We start from the raw sequence: 21,295 nt of genomic DNA, 5'->3' as shown, positions 1-21,295 counted from the left end.
AAAATACTTGTGGATGTGTATTATGGTCGTTGTCTGAGAATCAGAAAAAGTTGTTGATCCACATAAGGCTGAAATAGATTACAAGACCACCCCTAAAGCAGAGTTCCCCAGCCCTGCCCTCAAGACCGATCCACAGTTCATGTTTTGCAGAAAACAACAAACATTCACAGATGTGGTAATTAGTGTCTAAGCAGAGATAAGTAAGTACCTCTGTGAAGTTCCACAAAACATTCACTGTTGGTGGGCCTTGAGGACAGGGTTGGGAACAATTTTCTAAAGAGTTTGGACTCCACCAATCAACAGTCATTTGTAGAAAAAGAGGAAATTCAACACTGCTGTTATCCTACCCAGAGGTAGTTAACTATCAAAGTTACCTCCAACTCCAAGTAATGTAGTAAATCGAGAGGTTACAACGGAACCTGGAGTAACTTGTAAGCAACTGAGGGCCTGTCTCACACTGGCAAATGTTCATGTTCATGTATACACTTTCAAAAGAACACTGAACCGTAACAAGGAGAATGCTGCTGCTCCCCTCCCTCCCCCCCCCAAAAAAAAACATATTATTGTCTACAGTTTGCTACCAATCATGTGAACAAACCCGAAAGACACTCAAAAGAATGTTTTAGGGGTGCAGGGCTGGTTCTCTCATGAAGAATGTGAAGCATTTGCATCAGGCGCAGCGATTTCAGGGACAGCATTTTTGTACTGTGTGTCCCTTCCTGAGGAGGAATGGAGTGGCTGAGGGTGAGCAGTCTGTTTGTCACAGACTCACAGGCAGCCAGTGTGCTATTATGTTGAGCTGCAGCATGTCATGTGAGAACATTAAATGAAGCAGAGTAAATTGTCGGGTGCTGTGCGATCACTCTAAATCGGGGGATGGGGGGGTGCATCCTCACAAGTTTGCCTCAGGCAGCAAAAAGTCTGGAACCGGCCCTGTATGGAAGTAGAACATTTTGGCTTAAATGTGGAGCCTTATAGTTGGATAAAAAAAACACTGCATTCCAGCATAATAACCAGATGGAAGAATGTATTCTAAACTATACAAGAGAATTCTAAAGGAAAATGTGAATACATCTGTCCATGAACTGAATATCAAGGGACAGTTGGTCATGCAGCAAGAAAATGGCCATAAACACATACATGATCCCAACAAAGAATGGTAAAGCAGATTCAAAATATTTCAGAATGTAAATCAAGGCGATGAAAGGGTGAAAAAACATTTTACAATGAGCAAACACTGACTAAATCATTTATAAAGTAACATTGTAAAAAATAAGCAATTTCATTCATTATGTTATTTTCAGCATAGTTCTTCATTAAGAATGAACTGAAAAAAAACAGGTTTTGCAATACTTAATTTTTGTTCCTTTCCTTTCAAAGTGACAAGCTATATCAAATAAAAAAATATTCAAGCAAAAATGTTATTTTTAACAAAGTAGAATTTGAAGTAACAATCAAAATAATTAAAAAAAAATAAATAAAGAATGTTTGAATCATTTATTATAGAAAGCAAAATTAATAGTAAATGACATAATCACATTTATGATTCCTCTTTTGCAGAATAAGCTTTCAGCAGTTTCTGGAGGTTGTCGTACAGCTCTTTGGCACGTGGAGACACTTCAGACTGAACTCTCTCTGCATAGGGCTTCACGTGTTCCCTTACTTTCTCGTATTCCTTATCTACCTCATGCTTCCACTTCTGGAGTTTTTCATCAAACCCTTCCTTCACACCTTCTTTATATTTTTCATACTCTGCCTTCATCTCTTCCGCATGAGGCTGCACCTTTCCGCAGAGGTCATCCATATCTTCACGGAGCTTGTCTCTGGCTTTTTCTGCTATCTCTTTCAGATGCTCACTAAATACATCCCACTGTTTTTTCATATCATGTGCAAGTTCAGATGTAACGGGCACCACACTAATGATAGCTTTTGATATCTCTTCTCCTACTTTTTCTTGAAAATCATCCAAGTGTGGATAAACCTTTGCCCTGAAAGCTAGGAGATTTTGGGTAAGCTTCTCATCATATCTCTTCCAGGCTTCATCAACAAAATCTTCAACGACTTTTTCCAATATATCAAAGTTGGTTTTAGCACCTTCCAGCTTCTCTTTCAAATGATACCTGGTAGGAAAAATAAAAAAATGCAATCAGATATTAGACCCCATTCATCAAAGCTTATAAATTAGGAAATTTCTTTATTGACTGGAAGCTCAAGCTAGTTTTTCTCCCTCTTTTTTTTTTAAAGTGTACCTTAAAGTGGTCTGAAACGCCGACATAACATTCAATAAAAATGTTTTTTCCTACTTTTTATTACTCATACAATTATCATCTTTGCTTTTGTGCATAAGTAATATTGTCTGTTTACAAATTACAAGTTTCCAAAGTGTAGTTTATCTTGCCCTGAAACCTGCCATTGCATTTTATTCAAACTGCTTTTTATTATATATTAACATCTTCTAATTAGCTGTTCTGAGCTGTGTGTGTGCTTGAAGCACAGAGAGCTTAACAGAGAGCTCATTTTCACTTGTTACGCAGTGTTTACACAAATGTATCAACATTGGAATGCAAACAAAGATACTGTTATTTCCAGTTTGGAGTGGATTTTGAAGCTGAATAGCAGGACAAAGTGCTTTGTTTAACCAGTTCAGTGATGTTCTGCTAAAAAAAAGATAGTAGCTTTCAAGCTGTGAGGAATCTTTTACAGAAAAGTAGAAATGCTGACTTTCAGACCACTTTAACCACTTGCCGACCGCGCACTCATAACACGCGTCGGCAAAGTGGCAGCTGCAGGACCAGCGACGCAGTATTGCGTCGCCAGCTGCAGGCTGATTAATCAGGAAGCAGCCGCTCGTGCGAGCGGCTGCTTCCTGTCAATTCACGGAGGGGGGCTCCGTGAATAGTGAACTCCAATGATTTGAGAAAGGCACTCCACAGGCTTCAAACTTGCGTTTGTTTATTGAGCAAAAGACACATACAGCTACAACAGCGCTGGTCCTTAAGGGGGGGTAAAGGGTGGGTCCTCAAGTGGTTAAGCAAACCTCGAACACTTACTTACCTAAGAAGAAGGAAGCCTCTAGATCAGGGCCGGGCCAAGGCAGAAGCGAGAGAGGCTCCAGCCTCAGGACGCAGTGGGGGGGGGGGGGCGCTGCACTCAGCTATCGGATAAGCTTGGCGGATGAGCTTTTTGTCCCTAGGCCTTCTCAAAGGACTAGAGGACATGATCTGCGCATGGAGGAGAAATGTTTTAGCAATTTATTTAGGAAAGGGTTCTTTACAGTAAGAGTGGAATGCATTGCCACAGGAAGTAGTTATGGCAAATTCTATACCTGCATTTAAAGGGGGCTTAGATGCTTTCCTTGCATTGAAAGACATCCATGGCTGCAATTACTAGGTAATGCCCAGTGATGTTGATCCACGGATTATATATGATTGTCATCTGGTGTCGGGAAGGATTTTTTTCCTTTTAGGGCTATTTGGACCATGTCTTGTGAAGGTTTTTTGCCTTCCTCTGGATTAACAGGGATATGTGAGGGAGCAGGCTGGTGTTGTACTTTGTTCTCTGGTTGAACTCGATGGACGTAAGACTTTTTTCAACCCAAATAACTATGTAACTATCATTCCCTTATTGTGTTTGAAGCAGAGAGAAATAAAGTGACTGCAAGCCAGATAATTAGACTTTAAGGTGTTGGGGACCCTGAGTCTAAGTCTTAGTCTAATAGCAATCAGTGGGTGACGGCTGGGGTGGGAGGGATGGAGGGGCGCGCACTTTGGTGTCTCAGCCTTGGGTGCTGCTGGAGGACCTTGTCCTGGCTCTGCTCTAGATGCTATAGATTCCACACCCTCCTCTGATCCCCTGTTGCCATGCTCATCGCAGAAGAGAAGCGTGACATCAATGTTCCGGAGGGTCCCGGCAAGCAGTGGCAAGGAGGACTTGGTAAGCCTCTACAGTACAAACACTGGTCCACATGACAGCCCGGGGGCCCCAGGTCTCTCTCACTCGCTGGGGCCCCCAAACCACCATGCGACACCTAGAGGGAACTGTGGGCAAGCCCTGGACCTCTCACCTCCAGGGAACTCACCCCACCACCTCTAAACTGAATGCCAACTGCAACAAACACAATTGCTAACTTCCAGCTAGAGCAATATCCTGCCTCTATCTGGCCAGCAGACGCCAGTCAGCCAATCAGGTGTACTGTCATACACCCTTTGCCTGCTGTACCAAATCTAGCAGGAATTACATAAATTAGCATTCAGGTGGGAGGCTTTGGTTGGACGCAATCGTGAATTGCATCGTTTACAGGGACGCCCCGTGTAGGCACATCTCCCACACGGTCCCCTCCCTAACCACTCACCTGTCAACCGCATCCTAGAAGCTGCAAAAAATAAATTTAAAATCACAAACAGTGGTCCACATGACAGCCCGGGGGCCAAGTATCCAGAGGCTCCCCTCTTCTTAGGTAAGTATGTGTTATCCTACCTGAGGTTCTTCTCAGGTTGTCTTTAAGTTGCACTGGAGGAATAAAAACTAGAATTTGAGGGCTAGTTGGCTTTAGCAGACAGTTTTAGGTCATTAGTTAGGGCCATGTCAAGTTAAGGACTGCTCCTGGGACATAGCAGTGTGGCATGGCTCAAGGAGAAGATATTGGCCATTGTAACATTCCTCTAGCAGCTCCAACATGACTTCCATTATGAAAGAAGAAAGCTTTATCTGGGGAAAATAATCAGTGCTGCTCGGATAACCCTTTTCAAAATCCGAATCCGATTCGGATCCGGATACCCCGCTATCCGATCCGGGTCGGATATCCGAATTCAAAATTTTCCTATCCGAATCCGATTCGGATATCCGACCCCAGTATCCGACCGGATTCGGATATCCGGATTGAAAACCGGAAGTGGCCTTTAAATTGCTTTAAAAAGGTTTGTAAGGGTCAATTAGGCATGTAGCATCATTCTTTTTCAAAGGGGAACACTAATTGATGATGTGGGGACTTAAAATCCCCCCCCACAAAAAAAGGCTGTCAAAGGGCCAAGTGCAAAGTGCCAAATGCAAAGGGCCAAGTTCAAAGGGCCAAGTGTCAAGTGCAAAGGGCCAAGTGCAAAGGGCCAAGTGTCAAGTGCAAAGGGCCAAGTGCAAAGGGCCAAGTGTCAAGTGCAAAGGGCCAAGTGCCTAATGCAAAGTGCCAAGTTTAAAGGGCCAAGTGTCAAGTGCAAAGGGCCAAGTGCCTAATGCAAAGTGCCAAGTTTTAAGGGCCAAGTGTCAAGTGCAAAGGGCCAAGTGTCAAGTGCAAAGGGCCAAGTGTCAAGTGCAAAGGGCCAAGTGCAAAGTGCCAAATGCAAAGGGCCAAGTTCAAAGGGCCAAGTGCAAAGGGCCAAGTGCCTAATGCAAAGTGCCAAGTTTAAAGGGCCAAGTGTCAAGTGCAAAGGGCCAAGTGCCTAATGCAAAGGGCCAAGTTCAAAGGGCCAAGTGTCAAGTGCAAAGGGCCAAGTGCCTAATACAAAGTGCCAAGTTTAAAGGGCCAAGTGTCAAGTGCAAAGGGCCAAGTGCCTAATGCAAAGGGCCAAGTTCAAAGGGCCAAGTGTCAAGTGCAAAGGGCCAAGTGCCAAGGGCAAAGTGCCATGTGCAAAGTGCCAAGTGCCAACATGTGCAAACACGTGCAAAAATGTGCAAAGTGCAAACACGTGCAAACACATGCAAAATTGTGCAAACACGCGCAAACACATGCAAAAATGTGCAAACACGTGCAAAAATGTGCAAACACATGCAAAAATGTGCAAAGTGCAAACACGTGCAAACACATGCAAAAATGTGCAAACACATGCAAAAATGTGCAAACACGCGCAAACACATGCAAAAATGTGCAAACACATGCAAAAATGTGCAAACACGCGCAAACATGCAAAAATGTGCAAACACATGCAAAAATGTGCAAAGTGCAAACACATGCAAAAATGTGCAAACACGCGCAAACACATGCAAAAATGTGCAAACACATGCAAAAATGTGCAAACACGCGCAAACATGCAAAAATGTGCAAACACGCGCAAACACATGCAAAAATGTGCAAACACATGCAAAAATGTGCAAACACGCGCAAACATGCAAAAATGTGCAAACACATGCAAAAATGTGCAAAGTGCAAACACATGCAAAAATGTGCAAACACGCGCAAACACATGCAAAAATGTGCAAACACATGCAAAAATGTGCAAACACATGCAAAAATGTGCAAACACGCGCAAACATGCAAAAATGTGCAAACACATGCAAAAATGTGCAAAGTGCAAACACGTGCAAACATGCAAAAATGTGCAAACACGCGCAAACACATGCAAAAATGTGCAAACACATGCAAAAAATGTGCAAACACGCGCAAACACATGCAAAAATGTGCAAACACATGCAAAAATGTGCAAACACGTGCAAACACGTGCAAAAATGTGCAAAGTGCAAACACGTGCAAAGTGCAAAAATGTGGAAAGTGCAAACACGTGCAAACACGTTCAAAGTGCCATGTGCAAAGTGGCACTTTGCACGTGTTTGCACGTGTTTGCACATTTTTGCACGTGTTTTCACGTGTTTGCACATTTTTGCAGTTTGCACGTGTTTGCAGTTTGCACGTGTTTGCACTTTGCACGTGTTTGCACTGTGCATGTGTTTGCACGTGGCACTTTGCACGTGTTTGCTCGTGGCAGGCAGGCAGCACCTGGCCTGGTGTGTGTACAACACACACACAATCACATAGCAGGCAGCTGCAGCAGCACTGCAGCACACACTCTTAATGTCACATTTATGACATCAATGAAGCAAATGAATGATTTAACTATACTGTAGTGATTGTGAAGGGGTTAATCACTGAACAGCTTAGGTTTATAACTATGTACAGCCCTTTGTAGGGCACCAGCAATGGAGCAGGAGCATGTCTCTCAGGAAGCATTCAGCAAGCCAGGACGATCTGTCTCATCATGGCAGCCCTCCTTATTATACCAGGGGGGCTGGCCAGTGTTCCTTTCTGTGATTGGGAGCCAGGGTTTAGGCTGGGAGGCCTCTGATTGGCTTAATGAGGTCAGGTGGGGCTGGCCAGGGTTCCCCTCTGTGATTGGTTTCTGGTGCTTCTGCTGGGAGCCCTCTGATTGGCTCCCATGACGTCTGGACCTCATGCAGTGTTTCACTGGTCCAGATATCCGCGGATATCCGTACTATCTGCGGATATCCGTATAGCCCAGCCAACTATCCGCAGATAGCTATCCGGATACTGGACCAGCTATCCGGAATCCGGATCCGATCGGATAGGCCTAAAAAAGTCGGATATCCGAGTCTATTCGGATATCCGGTATCCTGTTGAGCAGCACTGAAAATAATTCTATTCCATTACTTTATTGGTGTTTTTGCTGCAACATAATTCATAGCCTATGTCGATACGAAGGCATATAAAGAGCAGGGTCCTACTGTGGAGTATTTGGTCTTGAATGATCTTCTACAGCTAGACCATGGCAAAGCTACAAAGGAGATGGGGAGCATATGCCTGTGAAAATACCTGACTTAAAGGGAAACTCAAGTTAGGGGAATACAGAGGCTGCCATCTTCTTTTATAAACAATGCCAGTTGCCTGCCTTTCATGTCGAGCTTTTCATTTAAGTTGTTTTTGAGTCTCACACAGGGGCGTTGCTAGGATCCTAAGAGATCCGGGGCACTTTTGGCACTCCAGTCAAAAAATAGGTGTGGCCATACACTGAAATGTTTGTGTGGTTATGGGTGGAGTCAAAATTACATGAACTTAACAGCGGTCTAAGTAGGCCTGCTCAGCAAAATGTTGGATGAAGCCCCCATCTCCATTTATTAAAGGAAAAAAAGCAAAAAACACTTCAGTTACCTGGCTTCTGTGCTGGCTGGTCTGGCTGTCTGTGGGGTGAGCTGACCTGCTACCATTCCCCCCTTATCATTCCCTGACCTTCTAGTGGACCCCCTCCCATGCATGGACCTCCCATTGAGTCACCACAACTACTAGCATGCCCCAATACAACAAACACAGCTCCCTGAATGCCCCATTAAGGCATCATAGCACCCAATATGCCCACTTAGAGACACCATAGCAGCCAGCATACCCCCCAGTGCTGTTTGCTGTGGTGCCATGCTGGGTGCTATGGTGCCTCTATGGGGCATTCTGGGTGCTGTAATGCCATGCTGGGTGCTGTTGTGCTATGCTGGGTGCTGTGTAGTGCCATGCTGGGTGCTGCGTTGCCTCTGTGGGGTATTGCTGGGTACTGTGTGGTGCCATGCTGTGGTGCCTGTACTCTGCCTGGGGGACATCCGGGGCAGCTCAGAATAGATAAGGGGCACGTGCCACTGATCTTTGGGGCTAGCAACGACCCTGCTGTTACACCTGTAACAAGCATGCAGCCAGTAGAGTCAAAGCATTTGATCTGCATGCTTATTCTGAGCCAGTGACTAAACGTATTAGAGGCAGAATTAGCACAGAAGTCAGGCAACTAGCATTGTTAACTGGAGAAGGAATATGGCAGCTGCTGCAGTGGCGTACCTAGGGCATTTGACACCCGGTGCTGGGTATTATAAGACACCCCCCCCCCCCCCCCCCCCCAAAAAAAAAAAGGTGAAGGGGCAAAAAATGGGAGGCGCTATAACATGCGGCGCGCAAAGCGCGCCGCGGCAAAAAAAATGGGCGTGGCCATGATCGGATGAGGGCGGAGCTAACTGTAATTTGACGTGAACCCGGGTGAAAATACACGTAATGTGTGCAGATTTGCCCAGAGAATACGTTCAATCATGTCTGCAGATTTGCCCAGAGAATACATTCAATCATGTCTGCAGATTTGCCCAGAGAATACGTTCAATCATGTCGGCAGATTTGCCCAGAGAATACGTTCAATCATGTCGGCAGATTTGCCCAGAGAATACGTTCAATCATGTCGGCAGATTTGCCCAGAGAATACGTTCAATCATGTCGGCAGATTTGCCCAGAGAATACGTTCAATCATGTCGGCAGATTTGCCCAGAGAATACGTTCAATCATGTCGGCAGATTTGCCCAGAGAATACGTTCAATCATGTCGGCAGATTTGCCCAGAGAATACGTTCAATCATGTCGGCAGATTTGCCCAGAGAATACGTTCAATCATGTCGGCAGATTTGCCCAGAGAATACGTTCAATCATGTCGGCAGATTTGCCCAGAGAATACGTTCAATCATGTCGGCAGATTTGCCCAGAGAATACGTTCAATCATGTCGGCAGATTTGCCCAGAGAATACGTTCAATCATGTCGGCAGATTTGCCCAGAGAATACGTTCAATCATGTCGGCAGATTTTCCCAGAGAATACGTTCAATCATGTCTGCAGATTTGCCCAGAAAATACATGCAATCATGTCGGCAGATTTGCCCAGAAAATACATGCAATCATGTCGGCAGATTTGCCCAGAGAATACGTTCAATCATGTCGGCAGATTTGCCCAGAGAATACGTTCAATCATGTCGGCAGATTTGCCCAGAGAATACGTTCAATCATGTCGGCAGATTTGCCCAGAGAATACGTTCAATCATGTCGGCAGATTTGCCCAGAGAATACGTTCAATCATGTCGGCAGATTTTCCCAGAGAATACGTTCAATCATGTCTGCAGATTTGCCCAGAAAATACATGCAATCATGTCGGCAGATTTGCCCAGAAAATACATGCAATCATGTCGGCAGATTTGCCCAGAAAATGCATGCAATCATGTCGGCAGATTTGCCCAGAGAATACGTTCAATCATGTCGGCAGATTTGCCCAGAGAATACGTTCAATCATGTCGGCAGATTTTCCCAGAGAATACGTTCAATCATGTCTGCAGATTTGCCCAGAAAATACATGCAATCATGTCTGCAGATTTGCCCAGAAAATACATGCAATCATGTCGGCAGATTTGCCCAGAAAATACATGCAATCATGTCGGCAGATTTGCCCAGAGAATACGTTCAATCATGTCGGCAGATTTGCCCAGAAAATACATGCAATCGTGTGGCAGACCTGTCCAGAAAACACTTCAATCGTGTAGCAGACCTGGCCAGAACATAAATGCTACCCCTGGCTGCTAATATAAATTAAAAAGAAAAAAAAAACCATTTACTCACCTGCAGCAGAGCTCCTGTTCCGGCCTCCGTCCAGTGCGCAGCTCCCACGATCCTCTGCAGCCAGCAACTCCCAAAGTCTCCAGAGCAGGGCTTCGGACATTTTACTATAGCCCTGCTCTGCCGCTGCGGTGAACTGATACGGCGTCTATTAGATGCCGAAAGTCAGTTCACGCTGGGGGGTGCTTGGAGAATTTTAAGGGGTGCTTCAGCACCCTAAGCACCCCCCCCCCCGCCACTGCCCCCAGTATAGGTAGCTAGCAGTTGCCCCCAGTATAGGTAGCTAGTTGCCCCCAGTGAAGGTAGTATAGTTGCCCCAATATAGCTAGTATAGTTGCCCCCAGGATAGGCAGCATAGCTGCTGCCCCCAATGTAGGTAGTGTTGCTGCCCCCAGTGTAGTTTGTATAGTGGCCCCCGTAGAGCTTCCCTCCAGTATAGCTAGTATAGTGGCCCCCATAGTTGCCCCAGTATAGCTAGTATAGTGGCCCACAGTTTAGATAGTATAGTTGCCTCCATTGTAGCTGGTATGGTGCCCCCCCCCCCCAGTATAGGTAATATAGTGGCCCCCATAGATGCCCCCAGTGTAGCTAGTATAGTGCCCTGTGCCCCCCCCCCCCCCCGTTTAGCTGCCTCCAGTATAGTGGCCCCCAGCTGCCAGCTAGTATAGTGGCCCCTAGTTTAGGTAGTATAGTTCCCCCCCTCCCCCCCCCCCCCCGTGTAGCTAGAAGGAGGGGTGACAGCAGGAATAGCGGCGGGGAGGGGGAAATATCCCCCCCTCCCTCACCTGGGTCCCCTCCTTCTGCCTCTCTTCTCCCCCAAAAATGCGGGCAGCGGGCCGGTGGCAGTGGGCAGCGAGCAGGCGAGCGCGGAGTATACTCACGTTACTTCCGCGTATCAGCCTGGAACGCTGCGTCGCCGTCACGTGCCTCTACTGCGCCTCCAATGATTGGAGGCGCAGAAGAGGCACGTGACGGTGACGCAGCGTTCCAGGCTGATACGCGGAAGTAACGTGAGTATACTCCGCGCTCGCCTGCTCGCTGCCCACTGCCACCGGCCCGCTGCCCGCATTTTTGGGGGGAGAAGAGAGGCAGAAGGAGGGGACCCAGGTGAGGGAGGGGGGGATATTTCCCCCTCCCCGCCGCTATCCCTGCTGTCACCCCTCCTCCTAGCGCTGCTCTTCCCCTCCTTAGTCAGGTGTAGGGGGGTCGTGGCGACACCCCCCTGGCTGACTGGTACCCGGTGCGCCCCGCCCCCCTGCGCCCTTAGGTAGGAACGCCACTGAGCTGCTGTATTCCTCTCATTTCAGATTCCCTTTAAAAAAAAAATCTGCAATTCTGGATAGAGAATATTGTCAAGCGTCATTAAATCTCATCACTAAGCTTGGCCAGCAGCTGCTGTGTGCATGTCCATTATTGACTTGTAATTTAGTTAGTTTTTAAAGTAAATCAAAAGTAAAAAAAACAAAAAAAAACAGATACCTATGTAGAGGGAAGGCTCTGACTCCTATAGAGCCTTCCCGTTCCTCTCACAGTCTCCTAGTCCCAGCGCTGTTGCCTTCTTCAAATATGCCACCACAGGAGGCTTCTCAAGGTTTCAGGAGCCCAAGTGCTCCCGATGAGAGGCGACTCCATACTGCGCATGCGTAAGTGTGCGAGAGAGGGCGCTCACACATGCGCAGTACGGAACGGCCTGTCTTTGGGAGTACTTGAGCTTCCAGAGCCTTCCGAAGCTTTACCGCGCAATATTCAACCAGTGGGTCGAATACCTCAAACAGGAATGACTGCGCTAGAACAAGGGGACCGTGAGAGGAAAGAGAAGTCTCTATAGGACCCAGAGCCTTCCCTCTCCATACATAAGTATCAGTTTTTTAAATTTCAATTTCTCTTCAGTTTTGCTTTAAGATAGCATGTTGTGGGATGAAATGTAAGCTGTCGACTGAGATATAGGCCTGGAGGAAACGTATTATTATATTGGAGCAAATTTATGTGGAGGACTCTGGGATGAAATGTAAGCTATCAATAGGGATGATCGGAAAGGCCAATTTCCGATTCCGCGGAAATTCGGAATTCCGTCAGAACGAAATTCCGTAACCGTTACATTCCGGTGGAATTTTGCGGAGTTCCGGCGGTACAATTTCAGTAATCTCATTTAAAAGGGACTTCGAGCTCATAAAAAAAATGAAAGTTGTACTCACCTGGGGCTTTCTCCAGCCCAGTGCTGGTCGGGAGGTCCCACGACGGCGTCCTGGCTCTTCTCCTTCTCCCCGCTTCGGAATGGCTGACAGGTCGCAGCCCGGGCGACACTCGCCCGAGTGTCGGGCTGATCCTTCTGCGTATGACGCGGATTACGTCACACGCCGGCCGCCTCGCGTCATCACGGCGGCCGGCGTGGCAGTACAGCGCATGCGCGCTTTAATCGCGCATGCGCAGTACTTTCACGCCGGCCGCCATGATGACGCGAGGCGGCCGGCGTGTGACGTAATCCGCGTCATACGCGGAAGGAGCAGCCCGACACTCGGGCGAGTGTCGCCCGGGCTGCGGCCTGTCAGCCATTCCGGAGCGGGGAGAAGGAGAAGAGCCAGGACGCCGTCGTGGTAGCTTGGACCCGGGATACAGGTGCAGGCAAACGCATCTTCTACCCAACGAAGAAGGGCATCCCGGATCTGGCTCATCCTGGCATCTGCTTGGGAGGGGGGTATGAACTGGCACATTTTCCCCTTGCACCGGGGATCTAAGATGGTGGCCACCCACATGTCAAGCCTTGATTTTAGAGTTTTAATCCAGGGGTCCTTATGGAGGCGCTGGAGCATATGTGTAGCCATAGGGAAGAGATGTCTGCCATTTATCACCTCTTCCTGGCTGTCAGACTCAGAACTGTCATCATGCTCCAGCTCCACATCATCTGAATCTTCTTCCCACACCGGACAATGGGCTCTTTCATTCCACAAGCTCTGCCTCCCCATTCAGGACTGGAGCATGCCCACTCACTCCCCAACTTGACTGACCACTGTTCAGTAGGGCTTCCTCCCCCTATTCGAGCAGTTTGTCAACAGCCTTGTCCAGCATGAAGACAAGGGGGAGCACCTCTGATATTCTGCAGTGCTCCTCACTGACCACTTTTGTTGCCTGCTCAAATGGCTCTAACACTGCACACCTGTCCAATCAGCTGCCACTGGTCCCCAGTAATGTAGTCCAGTGGCCCTGTTCTGGTGGAAGATGTCTCAGACCGGTATAGCCTGACCGCCATGCGCTGCTCCCACAACCTCTCCAGCATGTGGAGGGTGGAGTTCCACCGCGTCGGACAATCAGATATAAACCTGTGCAGCGGCAGGCTATGGTGGTGCTGCAGCAGTTTCATGGCCGCGGTGGCAGTTGCAGAGTGATGGATGTGGACTGACACTTTTCGTGCTGAGGCCACAGCATCCTTCAACCCATCAAAAGTTTGTAGAAATTTCTGGACTACAAGGTTGAAGACGTGGGCCAAGCAAGGTAAGTGAGTGTAGCCACCTTCCAAAATGGCGGCCAGCATGTTGGCACCATTATCAGACACCACTACATCTGTGTCCAGTTTTTGGGGGGTCAGCCACTGCCGAATCTAATCGTGTAAGGCTGCAAGGATTACAGATCCGGTTTGCCTGTTCTCGTCCATGGATTCCAGTTTCAGCACTGCTTGGCATCGATGGTGCTGCAGACCAGTCAGGACCACTTGCTGGGAGGCTCAGCAACGGCAGACTGGCCTTGGACAGAAAAGGTAGCAGAGGGAAGTGGAACAGGCCTCCCCTTCAACCCACGTGGTGGCACCACCAGCTGAGATGCCCCAGATCTTGCACCCTCATCAGCAGCACCATGGGGGGGGTAAAAGTTAGATACTTTCCTTGCCCATGCCTGGTGCTCCAGCCATCCATAGTGAAGTGCACCTTGCCACTGACAGCGTGATCCATAGACCGGCCGACACACTCCACAATGTGCTGGTGAAGGGCAGGGATAGCATTCCTGGCAAAATAATGGCAGCTGGGGATACGCCATTGTGGAGCAAAACTGTTCATCAGTCTGCGGAAGGGGGAACAGTCAGAAACTGGTAGAGCAGCAGCTGGTGGCCCAACAGCCTTGCCAGGAGCGCATTGTTTTTGACAACAAAAGGATCACTTGCAGGGAGCATCCGCTTCCTCTGCAACATTTCTGGCACAGAGGCCTGACGCTGGAACACTGGTGATTCAGAGGAAACCAACAAGGGTGATGATGAGGTGCTTGCCGAGGTCTGAAGTCCTCTACCAGCCTGGCATGCAGAGGGATTTGAAGTAGAATGGGACTGAGCAGGTTGGATAGGGACAGGACGAGTAGAAAAAAAAGAGGAGGGGCCTGTTACTGCTGCTTTTCCTCCACCCATCTGATTGTAATTTTTTACATATTCAAACTCCCATCTGTGGTGGTTGCGCAGATGGCTTATCAGCCCTGAAGTGCCGAACCCGTTGCCTGATTTGCCTCTGCTCACCGATTTATGGCACACAGAACAGACTGCCCTGGATTTATCCTTTTCCAGAACAGTAAAATTATTCCATGCAGGGGACGTGCGTGCACGTCCAGCAGTGGTACGACCTGTTCTAGCACCTCGATGCTCAGCATTGGACTGGTGGCGGATACTGACAGACGGGAAAGCACTTGCAGGCTGCTGGCCAACCGTCTGCTCTGTTTCTACAAGCTGCTCACACCTGCTAGTGCCTAAACCAACAGGTGGCAACCACGTTCGATCAGCCACCTCATCATCATCCAAAATATCATCCAGTTCAATAAGTTACTCTTCTGGACCCTCCACCTGGCCACCAAACACCTCTGTAGTTGCGTGGTGTTGATGATGATGTTGACTGGTGACACTGGATGAAGAAAACACAGTGGCCATTTCTTTCACCACAGAACCCACCACTTCTTGGGAGCTTGATCCCATGGTCTCCTCCAATGCCTCCTCCCAAACCTTCTCCACATCTCTCTCAGCGATGTAGGTGTTCTTTACTTCTGGAGCGGAGTAGTGGGAGGAAACAACCTCGTCAAGAGAAGCAGCTGTGGTCGGATTCTGGTCATGAGGAACCTGGCAGCCAGTGCTGCTGCAACTAGCTTCAAGTTCCTCAGACTGGGTAGAGGGTTCCTGATCTAAATAATCTACAACTCTCTTCGCCTCCTGCTCTGTCAAAATTTTCCTGCGTGCGGCGAACACAGGGAAGACATCTCTGACCAGGAGGGAACGCTTCCTGCTGCTGCTGCCACCCTCAACCTGATCCCGTACTTGACGTGATCCATCAACACCACCATCACTCCATTTCCTTTTAGGAGTGGCAGGAAATTGCTGCTGCTTCTCTCGCTCCTTTATTTTGGGGCCACAAACTTTATTGGGGAAGGGGTAAGACCGACAGAACAGATCAGAAAATAAGGTGGTGAAATAAAGAAAATAAAGAAAATAAATCAAAAAAACAAAATAAAGAAAAAAAAATATAGAAAACAAAAAGAAAAACTTGGACTACACTCACTCAACTAATCAATCACTAATCAATCACCTAACTCACTCTCACTCTGTCAAACACTAAGCCTGCGGCCTGGCTTGCTCTGCAGCAAATACTAGCACACTACACTACAATCTATCACTCAAACTAACAATCTACTGTCACTCTCTCACAAATACACCTAGCTTACTACTACTAATATAGCTCACACTCTAACTCTCTCTCACAGAGTCTTTTAAAAGTCTTTTGGTTTATATACAGTCTTTAAAAAGTCTTTTGTTTTATGTTAAAATCTTAGCGGTATGGACGAGCTCAGCTCGTCCATCACCGCCGATGGCTGCCGCTCAGGCCCTGCTGGGCCGATTTTGTTGAAATAAAAAGCAGCACACGCAGCCGGCACTTTGCCAGCCGTGTGTGCTGCCTGATCGCCGCCGCTCTGCGGTGATCCGCCGCTAGCAGCGGCGAAAGAGGGTCCCCCCAGCCGCCTGAGCCCTGCGCAGCCGGAACAAATAGTTCCGGCCAGCGCTAAGGGCTGGATCGGAGGCGGCTGACGTCAGGACGTCGGCTGACGTCCATGACGTCACTCCGCTCGTCGCCATGGCGACGAAGTAAGCAAAACACGGAAGGCCGCTCATTGCGGCCTTCCGTGTTACTTCTGGCTGCCGGAGGCGATCAGAAGAACGCCTCCGGAGCGCCCTCTAGTGGGCTTTCATGCAGCCAACTTTCAGCCGCCCTCCCGCAGCCGCCCTGGCGATCTTAATAGAACGCCAGGGTGGTTAAAACAACTACTATGGGTCTGTCTCTCCTCTCTCTCCAACACCAGACTGAAACCCACAAGCTTTGTGACTGCACAGCTCTCTTATATATAAAAAATGGGTGGCATAGCTGCTGATAGGTAGCTAGGAGGCTGGTTGCTAACGTAGGATTGGTTGGTTATTCTTAAGACTTTAATTGGTGCAGAAAGTCCGATTTTCATGCAGAAATCCTGTTGTCAGCACTTATAAGCTTCAGTCTAAGGTCTTCCTTCTTATTGGCTTATAAAAATTTGCATTCCGACAGAATTCCGCATAGCAATTCCGGAATTTCCGCTTAGCGCTATAGCAATTTTGTTCCGATGCGATGGAACAGAATCACCAAATTCCAACCGGAATCGCGGAAAACGGAATTCTGCGGAATGTGGTGAGCACCCCTAGCTATCAAGATAGCTTACATTTCATCCCAGGAAACTTATTATATATTGGCGCAAATTTATGTGGAGGATGTGCATTATTTTTTGTTTTGTTGTTATCAATCTGTTTTGATCACTTCTGTTCTAAAATGTTTATCTTGCCTTATGGGTGATTCTTTATTGTAATATACTTTTCTTGCGCTCTGTTCAAAGCATTGCAGGACCCGTATTACAGTGACACACTCACCTGTGAAATATCCTGTAACTTGTATTTTTAATCTTGCTAAAAATTTAAAGAATTGAAAGATATGTAGGCTATAGAATGCTGTTTTTTTATGGTTGTTATGAATGATGACCAGGACTGTAACCATAGCTGCCTTGTCCCCGGCTATCTTGGAGTGAGGGAGAAGGGTGGCTGGCAGCTAAGGGGGCCCACTCCTGTCCTCAGATGCAGAGCAGCAGCAGCGGAGCTTTATATATTACCTGCTTCTGGCAGCATGACTCCCCCTCTGTTTAACCGCGCACTTGGAATCCATTCACCAAATCACCATGCAGCTCACAATGCATCTGTCACATGATGGGAGCCACATGGTGATTGGCTGTACAGCACAGAGCTACACTAAAGAGGGGAGCGGGAGAGGGGGGTTAACTTACCCACGCTGCCTATAGCCAGGTAACAGAAGATCTGTCCCACTATATGGAAGCAGGTAATGTATAATGCTCTGTTTCCACCGCTCTATATTTAACTCTGCATTTGCTGACAGAAAAAGCCCCCGAGGAAGGGGGGGGGGGGCAACAAATCTGTGCTTTTAAATTTCGAAGATTCTGAGCCAAGAACAAGCAGTTACTGATATCACAATATATGTTCTATATACCTGTATACTAGTAAGGCAGCTAGTCGGATGGCCTCTGTTGAGAATTTACCATGTGCAATCCTCCCCAATGTGTCACCAAGGGATTCAGACTGGTGGATCATCTTGGCCATGAACAGGCCGACCCTATTGTTTTCCTCCTTACCCCGCCCACTCTGTGCTGCTCCACCGTGTCCCGTGCCATCAGTACTTCTTCCCCTACATAACAACAGAACACATCACTAGCCTATACCTGTAGATTAGCAGCACATCTATTCAGAACTAGGTCCTGTACTGTCACCCAAAGAATCAAGTGTGGATCCCTGCAGACAACAGTAATTATTCATGTGTACACACCTTTACATGTAACACTTCCTTTGCATGACATTGTAAATTCATTGGGATTACCATTACTTACTCTTTTGCAATCTCCCCATAATCCACATCTGCTGCAACTTTTATCATGTAGTGTGCATTTTCCAAAACAGTCCAAAAAGCATGGTCAGATTTTGGGTGAGGTTCATCACTCTGCCAGGAGCGACCTTGTACCCCTGCAAAAGCAAAATATTGTTTTCAGTACTCAAGAGAGACATGGCTGGTTTACTTACACAGGCATGGACGATTATACAAAATATTCTTACTTACAACCATGACTGCGCATGCTGCTTGGTATATTGCACATGTAAAGTTCCCTTTGCAGAGTCTGTGCAGTTCATCTGCAGACACACCCAGTTAGCGCTCAGTCAGATCACCTGCCTCTAATTTACAATTGCAAGGATTAATGCCAAATGTTATTTCAGTATGCTTAATTTGTTTTACTGTCCATGAAAAACATGGCCATTTCACAGTGCCCTGAACTGACACTTTTAACCCCCTTGGCGGTATGAAAAATACCGCCAGGGGGCAGCGCAGCAGTTTTTTTTAAATTATTTTTTTTTTAAATCATGTAGCGAGCCGAGGGCTCGCTACATGATAGCCGCTGCTCAGCGGCATCCCCCCAGCCCCGCCGATCGCCTCCGGCGATAGGCGATCAGGAAATCCCGTTCAAAGAACGGGATTTCCTGGAGGGCTTCCCCCGTCGCCATGGCGACGGGGCGGAATGACGTCACCGACGTCAGCGACGTCGGGACGTCATTGGGAGACCCGATCCACCCCTCGGCGCTGCCTGGCACTGATTGGCCAGGCAGCGCTCGGGGTCTGGGGAGGGGGAGCGCGCGCCGCACCGGATAGCGGCGATCGGGCGCGCGGCGTCGGCGATCGGGGTGCTGGCGCAGCTAGCAAAGTGCTAGCTGCGTCCAGCAAAAAAAAAATTAAGTAAATCGGCCCAGCAGGGCCTGAGCGGCACCCTCCGGCGGCTTACCCCGTGTCACACACGGGGTTACCGCTAAGGAGGTTAAATAAGTGTCAAAGTTTGCTGCCAGTTAGAGTTGTCTTTGAATTTATGAGTAGCACTTACTGGCTGCGGGTTAACTTACCCGTGTGGCCGATAGCCGATGCACTCCACTCTCATTTCACATTGTGTTCCACATCACTCACATGCTTCCATCTTCAACCTAGAACAATGAATCTTGGGAGAGACGTAGAATTTGACATGGAACATGAGTGGAGTGCATCGGCTATAGGCAGCATGGGTAAGTTAACCCCCTTCTCCTACAGCCAGTAAATGTTACTCATAATTTTGATTACGAGCAACCCTACAGCCAGTTACAAAATTAGTACAGGTGTTGAAAATGAGTAGCAAAGGCTGTCATGTTGTCATGGTTGCACAAAAGTGCAGTTAAATCTAGCTGTCAGTTTTGTAAATACTAAGCTTTTTGCAAAGTGAAATGAAAATATATCTATTGATAACATAACACTTCAGAATTGGCTTCTGTCAGATCACTCTACATTTCTGACTTTTTTTGTAAACAAAAGCAGAATATCCCTTTAACTTCTGTTAGTCCCTCCGAAACCCATCTTTACTACACAGCAGTAAAACAATCCTGGTCATTTAATTACAAAGCTTGCCAGTCAAGCCAGCAGAGGGAGCTTCAAATAAGTTTTCAATTCTATCTGTAATATTAAACATTTTGCTAATGAGAAAATCAACCAATACTTAATCAAATTCATAAAGTACACAGAAATGAAGCGGTCACTAAGTAGTCCTTTTAAATGTTTAAATACTTAAAGAGAGGGAATCCTCAGGATCCTATTGAGGCTTCCCTCGCTATTCATTGGTCCCCTGTTTCTGAGCGCGGCCCCCCAGAAGGTGCATTCACAGTGGCACGGAGCATAAACGCCACATAAATGCCTCAAGGCCCGCCAACAGTGCATGTTTTGTAGAAATGCACAGAGGGAGTTAATCAGCTCTGCTGAGACACTAATTACCTCACCTGTGCATGTTTGTGGTTTCCTGCAAAACATGTACTATTGGAGGGCCTTTATTACAGGGTTGGGGAACTCTGCTCTAAATGGTAAGTCTCAGATTTTGAACCACTTTAAGGCCATGTTAATGAAAATCTACAGCATACTTTTTAAGTTTTGGAAAAGGTAGTGCTTTCCCAAATATCTTGATAACAGCAGAATTAACCACTTGAGGACCCACCCTTTACCCCCCCTTAAGGACCAGCGCTGGTTTGATTGATCTGTGCTGGGTGGGCTCTGCAGCCCCCAGCACAGATCAGGGTGCAGGCAGGGAGATCAGATTGCCCCCCTTTTTTCCCCCCTATGGGGATGATGTGCTGGGGGGGTCTGATCTCTGCTGCCTGCGAGTGGCTGGCGGGGGGGCACCTCAAAGCCCCCCTCCGCGGCGAAATGCTCCCCCTCCCTCTCCTACCTGGCCCCCTTTGGTAAGCCGGGCTGCACAGGACGCTATCCGTCCTGTGCAGCCAGTGACAGGCTGTCTCCTGTCACATGGCGGCGATCCCCGGCCGCTGATTGGCCGGGGATCGCCGATCTGCCTTACGGCGCTGCTGCGCAGCAGCGCCGTACAAATGTAAACAAAGCGGATTATTTCCGCTTGTGTTTACATCTAGCCTGCGAGCCGCCATCGGCGGCCCGCAGGCTATTCACGGAGCCCCCCGCCGTGATTTGACAGGAAGCAGCCGCTCGTATGAGCGGCTGCTTCCTGATTAATTAGGCTGCAGCTGGCGACGCAGTACTGCGTCGCTGGTCCTGCAGCTGCCACTTTGCCGACGCACGTTATGAGTGTGCGGTCGGCAAGTGGTTAATAATACTCAAGAGACTTAAAGTGCACAAGAGCTGCAGCCACAAGGGCATGCTCAAGAGGCCACCCTGCAGTACCTTGAACTCCTTACTGACTGAATAGGTACTGACACTGGCCAGGATTCGAACTCAGGTCTCCCTTGTGAAAAATCGGTGCCCTTAACAAGTACACTAATTAATAATGGGATTGATGCCATGACGCGTATGTGTGGCACCACCACTCTTCCATGACTGACCTTTTCCTGAAGTGTAATAAGTAGCTGCAGTACTGACAACAGGCGTGGCAATCTCTATGTCACCTTCAACAAGAACCTGGGTCTTGCTCTCTTTGATGGTAACTCATTATAATGTTAGGCCATTTTTGCGGAGGAAGCTAACTAACATATCTATTTGTTTGTCAGCCATCTAATGAATTAATAATGTAATAATGGTATATGTGCATTTCACACAACTTTGTGCATG

General features: G+C 47.7%; 1 protein-coding gene across 1 annotated transcript; it reads right to left on the bottom strand.

Moving 5' to 3' along the window:
- Positions 1-1,483: 1,483 nt before the first annotated feature.
- Positions 1,484-18,176, bottom strand: LOC137522749 (apolipoprotein A-IV-like). The gene is made up of 2 exons (XM_068242813.1): positions 18,048-18,176; positions 1,484-2,120 (listed from the first exon to the last, which is right to left on the bottom strand). Exons 1-2 carry the CDS (start codon positions 18,092-18,094, stop codon positions 1,541-1,543), a joined length of 627 nt encoding a protein of 208 aa, XP_068098914.1. The 5' UTR covers positions 18,095-18,176; the 3' UTR covers positions 1,484-1,540.
- Between the last annotated feature and the right edge of the window lie 3,119 nt (positions 18,177-21,295).

Source organism: Hyperolius riggenbachi, chromosome 6 (genome assembly GCF_040937935.1).
Source record: "Hyperolius riggenbachi isolate aHypRig1 chromosome 6, aHypRig1.pri, whole genome shotgun sequence".
In the NCBI taxonomy this organism is placed as follows: Eukaryota; Metazoa; Chordata; class Amphibia; order Anura; family Hyperoliidae; genus Hyperolius; species Hyperolius riggenbachi.
This window is presented reverse-complemented; position numbering and strand designations above follow the sequence as displayed.